This window comes from Echeneis naucrates, chromosome 10 (genome assembly GCF_900963305.1).
Source record: "Echeneis naucrates chromosome 10, fEcheNa1.1, whole genome shotgun sequence".
In the NCBI taxonomy this organism is placed as follows: Eukaryota; Metazoa; Chordata; class Actinopteri; order Carangiformes; family Echeneidae; genus Echeneis; species Echeneis naucrates.
This window is the reverse complement of record NC_042520.1, coordinates 10,574,810-10,584,743: the sequence shown is the minus strand read 5'-3', so window position 1 is coordinate 10,584,743 and position 9,934 is coordinate 10,574,810. Positions and strand designations below refer to the sequence as shown.

General features: G+C 42.4%; 1 protein-coding gene across 2 annotated transcripts; it reads left to right on the top strand.

Annotated features, from left to right (window-relative positions):
• The first annotated feature begins 1,870 nt into the window (after positions 1-1,870).
• On the top strand, positions 1,871-8,025 carry pola2 (polymerase (DNA directed), alpha 2). Of its 2 annotated transcripts, none has more exons than XM_029512601.1 (18): positions 1,871-2,166; positions 2,620-2,744; positions 2,842-2,924; positions 3,005-3,062; positions 3,274-3,383; positions 3,535-3,731; positions 3,848-3,936; positions 4,272-4,424; positions 4,814-4,876; positions 4,991-5,042; positions 5,129-5,247; positions 5,416-5,454; positions 5,576-5,649; positions 5,773-5,853; positions 6,149-6,283; positions 6,481-6,537; positions 6,622-6,748; positions 6,940-8,025. In XM_029512601.1, the coding sequence occupies exons 1-18, from the start codon at positions 2,082-2,084 to the stop codon at positions 7,087-7,089; spliced, it is 1,797 nt and encodes a 598-aa protein (XP_029368461.1). In that variant the 5' UTR covers positions 1,871-2,081; the 3' UTR covers positions 7,090-8,025. The 2 variants fall into 2 exon arrangements, with proteins under 2 accessions (XP_029368461.1, XP_029368460.1); XM_029512600.1 differs by having other exon boundaries at positions 5,773-5,875; positions 6,177-6,283.
• Positions 8,026-9,934: the final 1,909 nt, after the last annotated feature.

Genomic DNA, 9,934 nt, shown 5'->3' with positions numbered 1-9,934 from the left:
ACTATTTTAGTGAAAGGTTATGTAATATTAACTAACTTGTTTTCTTCCTAATTGTAACCACCCCCACAACAAATGGTTTGGCCACCGATCCTTCGCTAAGCCCCGCCCCCATTGGTTACTGTTGCTATGCTAGCCTGTTGTCTGAAGTTCGGTAGGAAAATGTCCAGTCAGCATCACTCCAGTGATCAGAAAGGAAAGGAAAAGAAAGAAGAGTAAGAAAATAATAATGAGAAATTTTCTATGCAAATGTTTTTTTAAAAAGGTTGTGACGGTGAATTTGGGACGAGAAACGTAGAGCAAGGTAAGAAACAGGGTCGTTAGCTTGTAACGTAAGCTAACTGGTCAGTTCTAATGCTAATGTCCATTAGCCTAGCTTGTATTAAAGCCCAACACAAAACGTTATCTTCGACAGAAGCAGCTGAGTTTTGGGAGCTCCGTCAGAAAGGAAGAGACGGAGAGGGCTCCAGCTGCAGTCAGGCCACAGAGAAAGTGACATGGGGGGGGGGGGGGGGGGGGCAGAGGAATTTATTTAACATGTTGGCTTTATTTCTGCACAAAGATTGATTGCAAATTTAGAAGAAGTACTCCACCGCTTCAGACACAACAACACACACAAGGACCGGGACATTACTCGTTGTTAATGTTTTGTGTGTGTGTGTGCAGACAGACCTGTATTCTGTGATGAGGAGTGGGACCGTATTGTTGTAAGTGATGTCCACAGAAGACATCCAAACTCTGGCTACAAGCTAATGAGTGTTCCAGATAATAATACGGCCACGATGTATGATGTAGAATGAGCCGATCGTTGTGGAGAAATAATCCAGGTAGGATGTGGATTATACATCGTGGCCGTATTCTTAACTGGAACATGTACAGACATGGCCACGATGTATAATCATCACCCTACCTGGATTATTTCTCCATAACGATCGGGTCATTCTGCATCATACATCTTGGTCGTATTATTACGTTTCTTCTTTAAGGACGCACGGTAACACAGCACCTACGCACGATTCAGCAGTAAATCAGCGTAAATGGGAACCGGAACTTGGGGGGACGGAATCGGTTGACACACCGGATCCCTCCACAGACCGGTTCTTGTAGGGCCTCTTTAACTGAAGCTATTACTTGTACCTTTGACAAGGAGTACCTGTACCTTTACTGAAGAAGTGAAGTTGTGTACTCTGTCCACCTCAGCCCATCAGGAGTAGGGTGGGTGGTTCTGGGAGAACCTGGTTGACATCCAGCACCTGAGATCCAGGTGATGCTGCATTCTAAACAACTTGGGGAAAAAAATTAGCTCTAAGTTGTCGAAATGGCTGCTGCACATATTTTGGCGTCCAGCAAACGATTGGAATCTGCCAAACTTGCTTTTTCTCCTCCGAGTTCACCTGTTCCGCGAACGCTATGATATCGGAAGTCGGACAGACACAGGGCTTAAAATAAGTGGACAGAAGAGAGGGGCTGGGAAGACAAGCCTTTTGGCTATTTATGTCCTATATTGTATTTAGAATAAGAATTAAATAGTTTACTATTACACCCCCAGTCTCAGGATTTTTTCTTACTTTGAAAGAGTAAAAGACCAATACTTTACACAAGTACACAGATAATTTGTCTGCAAGCCATGAGTTGTAATTTTGAGATTTTTTTTTTGTTTGTTTGTTTGTTTGTTTTTTGCTTGTATTCGCTCTCAAATTTGCATTTTTGTTTTTGTTTGGATATTTTGGCTCAAAAGTAATTCCACAGGGAAGGTATTTGTGACCACAAGGTGGCAACAGAGGCTTTTATTTTTGAGGCAACACTAACTTCCGTTTATTTTGGTGGGAGGGGCGGGGGAACGGAGTAAGACGTAATTTCCGGCCGCCAACGACTGACATTGTTTTTTCGCGGTAAAATGAAAAGCGCATTTAATGGTGGTCGGATTTATTCATTGTCCAACAGACCAAGTCTCGGATCTGCCGTCTACAAATCGGACTTTTGTTAGCGAGTCTGTGATGAGAGAGCACAGCTGCTGTCCTGGACCGTCAGACGGCTGATCTCCATTTTTGACCCACAACCCGGTGAAGTCAGACGATAAAATCATGAATCAAATAACCACAGAAAACCTCAAATCCGAGTTGGATTTGTTCGCCTTAACTTACAAGGACGACTCGGCTCTCGACAAGAGTGAGTATTTCACATCTCTAGTGACAATCAAACGGGCTGAAGTGTTGAATGTGATGTTCAGCGACCCATCCTGACTGCAGATAAATATCTGAAATTACGCCATATGTTGAATCAAATGTTCACTGGACAATCTTTATCATCGCCAAGGGCAATTTGGTTTTCAACTATAGAAGCAGCGGCAGCACACTTCTCAAGCATACGCATGGCGAATTTGCAATTAGGGAGATTCATACATTGAAAAACAAAGTAAAGCATCGTAAGGCTTATAAATAAGCCTAAAAACGCAGAGTCCATGTGCATCTTATATTCTCAAAGAAAATGGCCTTATGTCAGTGAAAAATGGTTTCACCTCCTCACCCTGTGCAGCTGTGTTTTCAGTATTGTCTGATCTCGTCAGCCTGCTTTGTCCCCCTGCTGTCCTGCCTGTGGTTCATGTGTCCTCTGTCACCTCAGTGGTGGAGCTGTGCATGTGCAACCGACTGGAGGTAAATGAAATGGTGGGGGAGTGGATGGCCTACAGCACCAATAAAAAGGGATTAGTTATCACTGTGGAGAATCTGGAGCAATTTGAACACGAGGTAACTAGCTCACACTAACTATTATGTGTTTCCAGTCAACAAAACGTTTTTTTGTGTTGACCTTTAAACCCATTCTCACTGTCTGTCCTCTGTCTAGGTGTTGAGCAAGAGGTTGAGACAAAGTTCCAGAAAAGACCAAACTCGCAACAGAAACAGAGACCTCCAGAGTGTGCACGATGTGTATCCTTTACAGCACTTGGCTTTGGCTGTTGATAAGCGGAAATATCAACATTTTATAGATCTTGACGTCATTTGTTCAGGATGAAAATTGAGGAAGAGGAGGAAAATCTGCTAGATTCCTACTCTACTCCTGCAAAGGTCTGTTTTTATTCTTTGTAATGTGTTCAGATTTGCACTTTGAAGTTTATTTTATTGGTGCAGATGGTGGCTTGATGCATATGATGTCTGTAATCCATGAACTGTTGACTTTAGTTGTTGCTGTTTATGTTGATTATGTTTACTGAATTGTATCTGATGCTTGATTTTAAAAACCTTGCATCCTCTGCTGTGTGTGTGTTTTTCTCTGCAGGGCTCTCAGAAACGAGCACTGACCACTCCTGAACACCCCCGTTCAAAGCGGGGTGCAGCTCTGCTGCCCAGCCCCGGCCTGCTGCTGTCTCCTGCCAGTTTCTCTCACAGGTGCTCAGTGCTGTAAACCAACAGCCCATAAAACCCCACAAACACACCTTCCCCCTCTGGCTTTGGTGCTGACTCACTGTTACAATTATAATAGAATACTAAGACGCCATGACTAAACTGCACTTCCTCCCTCTTCTCCTTCTTTTTTTAGTGTAACTCCCTCACAGAAATATAACCAACGAGGAGGGAAAGGGGAGGTGGTTGTTACATTTGGGGCTGTACAGGGCACCCGCTGGGTGGGCAGGAAAGCTGGAGAGAGTGTTCAGGTGGAGCTGCTGGATGGTCCTGAAGACTCCCTGCGCTGCAGCTATAAGTACATGTTCCAGCGGCTACGGGATGTCCGAAATGGTATGTAGCTGTACAGACTCAACCATAATAATTTCAGACATCATGACATTTAATATAAATGCTGGAGCCTGCAATGTTGATATTTGTTTTTTTTTTTAATCATCCATCCTCCACAGTGTTGACACAGAAGATTGAGGAGCTTGGAGAAAGCCTTAAGTCTCACTTCCAGATCGAAGACTTCTGTCCTGCCTCTCTGCCCGCGCAGGTATGGTGGTTTTATACTCCTGGGCATGGATGCTGTATGTAAAGTTTGTAAAAACCAAATAGCTATTTGGTTCAAGGATAAGGAATTGGACTGGGGACCTGTCCGGGATGTACCCCGCCTCACTCTGTGTGAGCTGGGATTGGCTCAGCACCCCTAACAACCCGGATACGGTTAAGCAGTAGAAGATGAATGAATGAATATGTCAACACTGTTATTTCTTTGTGATCCACAAAGAAAGTTGTTTTACCTATCTGAAATAGATCCAGTTCAGTAATATCTTTTTATTATCATTTCCTGAGCACTGAGCTTGATCTTTTTTTGTCTTACCACATTAGGATAGTATAACGGTGTTGGGACAGGTGTGCTGTGACAGCAATGGCAAACTCAATGCACAGTCAGTTCTGCTGGAGGCAGGACCAGAGCAAGGAGGGCAGCAAGTGCCTGTTGACCTATCAGAGCTCAAGGAGTACTCTCTGTTTCCTGGTCAGGTGCGTGGTGAGAGGTCAATCTACATGCTCTTTTTAGCTGTATTAGAAGTGGGGTTTTTTTTGTTTTGTTTTTTGTTTTTTTTTTGCGTAACTGAATGAAATATGTGTACATAATTGTTTATTACTCTCTCTGTCACATATATTATAGTTTCATGCCATTTGTGTTGAGTGGTGGTTTCTCCTTTGCCTGTGCACTGAGGTTCGTGTGCAGCAGGTTATATGCCCACCAAGAGTAACAGAGCATGCCAAGGACTTGGGCGGAGACGTGCCCAGGATCTGACCGAGAACTCTGACAAATCAGCTGTTCCCATGCCTATCATATGTGAGATGCCAGAGAAGGAGGCGTTTGGCTTCCTCACAGATTCATCCCTTTGCTTGTCGTCTACCAGGTGGTGGTGATGGAGGGAATGAACACAACAGGAAGAAAACTGATGGTCTCCAAGCTCTATGAGGTCAGATACAAGTTAACAAATATTGCCATATGCAGACAGTCAAATATGCCTATTAATTATTTCAACATCTATATGAAGTGAATGTATTTCTTCTTTTTTGTTTTGGTTTTTTAGGGTGTCCCTCTTCCATTCTACGCTTCTGAGATGAAAATGGAGATGGATGAAGGTAAGTAATAATGTTGGGCTGCAACAACAACTGCATCCTCTTACTGATTTGACAGCGGACAAACTCAACATCTCTAACTGTTGCAGAGCCAGTGAATGTACTGGTGGCCTGCGGACCATACGCACCCTCTGACAGCCTGACCTTTGACCCTCTGCTGGACCTGATCAATGTCATTGTCAGGGATCGCCCTGATGTCTGCATACTGGTATAACTTTTTTTTATTTATTTTTTTTTTTTGCTACATCATAATTTATATCTGACACTTCAATGGCCATAATAGCTTATTAAAACCCCTTTTGATCAGACATCTGCAGAAACATAGTTTTAATGACTGTTAATACTGTGTTTCCTTATTCTCTCGCCTCTTCTCCAGCTGGGCCCCTTTGTGGATTCCAAACATGAACAAATTGAGGTATTAATTGTGGGCATGATTTTTTTTTTTTTTTTTTTTTTTTTATGTGCCAGAATACCTTCTTCACTTTGAACTCATATTTTGCTCAATATATGTGACCGTGTCTTTGTTTCTCAAACAGAAAGCCCAGGTGACTGAGCCATTTGAGGCCATTTTCTTCAGATGTGTGCAAAGCATTTTGGATGGCACCAAAAGGTACTTTTGCTGATTCAAGTTGCCAATGACCAGAAAGAGCAGCATTTTCCCGCATGAGTCTTTTTGTGTTTACATCAAAAAGCATTGTTACCATCATGGAGCCTCGTGTTTTCTTTGGTACAGTGTTGGCTGCCACCTGGTGTTTGTGCCGTCCCAGAGAGACACACACCACCATCCAATCTATCCACAGCCTCCTTTCACCCTGCCAAACCACCTCGAGGACCAGGTCAGACACAGAGACTCAGCTCTTGGCCTTTACATGGAAATTAAATAAACTTGCAACAGGCTTGTGAGTGATCATAGCAATTGTTGCTGTAAAGGTTTTTAAACCTTAAATGTAAAATTTAAGTATTTGGGTCAGATTGGAGTCTCGGGTCTGACTTAAATCTTCATTCAGTTTCTTTCATCAGCACTTTATTCATAGAGGTTATGAACAAGTTTGAGCCAGAGAGAAGTTCATAGTCATTGGTAAATGTGTAATCTGACGTCATAAGTTTAGTACAATGTTTTCTCCTCAAACTATGCAGCGTGTCACCCTGGTCCCTGACCCCTGCACCCTGCTAATCGACGGCGTCACCTTTGGCTTGACATCCACTGACATCTTGTTCCACATGGGGGCAGAGGAGATCAGCTGGTGAGAAAGACTACACACTCCAATTGCCATTTGTAATTTTCACACACCTTCACCCAGTAATGAAGCCCACTTATAACTGAACTGCAGAAGACTGTGTTTTGATTGTAATGTCTCTTGGCCACATTTGCATCTATGAATTTATTAATAGTAGCCATCACTGTAGAGTTTGATGTTAAAAGTGTCGGCTTGTATTGCAGTGGAACTGGATCAGACAGATTTTCACGCATCCTGAAACACATGTTGACCCAGAGGAGGTATGAGCCCTCAGAGTTGAGTCATTATTTTGAGTTTGAGGAAACCCAGCATTAATGCCCCCCTCTGTCTGTGTCAACATGAAGCTACTACCCGCTGTACCCCCCTGTGGAGGAGGTCAACATGGATTATGAGAAGTTTGAGATCTTCGCTCAGATGCCACTTACCCCTGATATTCTCATCATTCCCTCTGAGCTGCGTTACTTTGTCAAGGTACAAACCTCTCTCTCGGCATATAGTCCATAATTCTTTATTATATATTTACTATATAGTTTACATAAAGAGTAATCAAAGAATGGACGAACATTTGTCAATATTTTCAGACACAAAGAACCCATTTTATATTGTTTTTTTGTTTTTTTTTAAATGACCATTTTAAAAACTACATCCTGTCCTGTCCTCAGGATGTGGTCGGCTGTGTCTGTGTTAATCCTGGACGGCTTACCAAAGGCCAAGTGGGTGGGACCTACAGCAGGCTGCTCATTCAGCACAGTGCTTCAGAGGATGGGAAGAGAGTGAGCCCCTGTTTGGCTGCTCAGGTGGTGAAAATCTGAGAGTAATAATAACCCTTGACATCTTGTCATCGCAAGAGGTGACCTAGTGTTCCAGTGGCTTTGGAGACTGCAGCAGGTTTTCACATGTAAAATATGTAAAAGAAAAAATTTGATCTTGTTCCGTTGAAACCATTTCACCCACTGGTTCATTTTTATATAACAAACATGTTGGTGTACTGGAATTTCATTTATTCAGCCACAGAAGCAAATATCTTGTCAATAAATTATTGTCACCCTTTTTTGCGTAGTTTGTGCTAACACTTGAGAAAATAAATGTTTCATATGTACAAATGCAAGTTAATGTACTTAAATTATTCCAGGTAATTTTTTAAAATGTTATTAGAATAATAATTTGATGGCCACCTTGATTTAACTCCCACAAAGCAAAATAATCAACATTATTACTGAATCTCAGAGATGGGTGTCTTCCTGCCTGTGTTAGCATCAACTTGGAATTCAGATGACTGATGTTGGTTCATCTTTACTCTCAACATTAGGCTCCAAAAACAGCACAATTAGTCATAAAAGTGATCAAACTCAGAGTCACTCTGGTCCTTTGTCTTGGCCAAGTCATCCAGCTCCACCTGAAAAATCTCTACGTTGTCACAAGTTGCTAGAAAAGATAATTGAACAGATTCATCATCTCGAGCAGCACAATGTTATATATTAATCTTGTAATCCCTGATTTACCCTACCTTCAGATTTGGTGTCGATTTTCAGGTGATTTTTTCTGAAAATGCAGTAGTGAGAGTGAGAAGCATATGTGGATGTGTTTTTACCATCAGAAAAGTAAAAATACACTCACTCTTCCTTCTTGGTTTGATCTTGAGGTGCCAGTAGATCCTCAATGTCGTCCTCACTGAGCCCATTTGAGTTCTCATCAGAGGATCCTAGTTGATCATCTTCAGCTGCTTCTTCTGGAATACTGTGCATCTTTTTCAGTCTGAAAATATGATAATATAATTTACTTAAGTCATTTGCAAAAAGAAAATAAAAAATTCTTTATTACCTTACCTGTTTGCTTGTGGGGATATGATGCTGTCGTCTGACTCTCTGTCCTCCTCCACTTCATCACTCCTCTGCTCCTCATCCCCCTCTTCCTCGTCTCTGTCAACAGACCTGTCTTCATCCTCATCTGGTTCACTCTCATCCTTGTCCACCTCTTCATCCTGAGAGTTAGCAAAACCCTGTCTTCTGTTTTTGCCTTCTTCATTCTTCAGACTACCCTCATCATCTCCCTGATCCTCCAGCTCATCCTCTGTTCCTGTGTCTTCGTCTTCATCCTCATCTGTCTCATCTTCCCCTTCATTTCTCAGTCTGTCTTTTTCCTCACCATCACTATCATCCCCTACAAGATTGTTTTCTTCTGAACTGCTTTCTTCAACAGTGCTGCTTCTCTTCTGCTTTTCTTTTTCTGCAACTCCATTTTCAATCTTGATACTAACACTTTCTGATTCCTCCTCTGTCCAGGTGTCTGGTTTGTCATCAGGACTTGGATTCAGGGCATTTTCACTCCTGATTTCTTCATTGTGACTACCTGACTCGTCTGTGGAGTGATTCTCTTCTTTTTTACTCCGAGAGTTGTCTTTCTTGTTCTTCAGCATTTCAGTTGGGACCTCATCAATCTTTGGTGAACCAACAGCAACTCCCCTGCTTCTTGTCCTTGTTCTCCTGCTAACACTAATGCTACGTTTGTCTGATGAAGAGTCACACTCTGAGCCTTGGACCGCTGGGACTCCAGCAGCAAGGGAACTGGAAGTCGCAGGTGACATAGGAATGAAAAGAGTAATGTGATATTTGGAAGAAATGTGTACTGTATATGAGCAGGAAAGGTGTGCTGCTAAAGTAAAGCTAAATTAGTGGAAGGGAACATAATGCATTCAAAGTATTAAAGATAATTGTTTTTAATGCATAAATGCATCACCTAATTAAACACCACTTTGGGGGTTTTTATTCATTCATTCATCTTCCATCGCTTATCTGTTTCCGGATCATGGGAGCTGCTGGTGCCAATCCCAGCTCACATTTGGCGAGGGCAGTCCATCGCAGGGCCACTTTGAAGGTTTGTTTACTGATGTTTGTAATTAGATATTTTTCATTATTGCTAACATCTAGGCAGCACTATATTTGCTTCTGAAGTTTAGTATCAAGTAGCATTAAATGGAACCATTCAAGTTTATAACTTTAGGTAATGTACTTTGATACTTTGCATCACTGCTGAGGTCGATTTGAACATACATCAGGAATTCTCTGGGGAATGGCACCTGAGGTTGAAAGAATGTTCACAAGATGGGGAATAAGGGCAATAATGGGCAAGATGTGTGTGGAAAACAAAGCAGAGAAGTGGATTCATTATGTGAGGAAAAAGATGTTTACATACTTTTGGGAGCTGCATCGTCCTCTCTCTGAAGGGATATCACTATTTTTCCCTCTTTTCTCCTTCTTCTTCCTCTTCCCTCTGCTCGTCTGAATGGAGTCCCCGCTGCTCTCACTGCCTTCTGCATGGCCACTAGACAGACGCACTGTATATACAGAGTTCAAACACATAAAACATTTATTTTAAAAAATGGCATAATAACATGTGGAAAAAGGTTTTGGTTTCCTCCTCACACCTGGTTTAATGTCCAGCTCTTGAGATAAAGAGCTGTTCCTGCTTCCATTGCTCCTTCTTTTTGAGCTTGGTGCTCTGCTTGTCTCTGCCTCCTCTCCTCTCTCATGACGAGGCTCCCCCATGTAAAGAGGACCCCACAGTGCCTCATAGTTTGAAAAGAAGCCAGCAGCACCTGTTGAACCAGACCAGGGGTAGTCCGGCTGAGGGGAACCCCTGCAAGGTGGATTCTGTCTG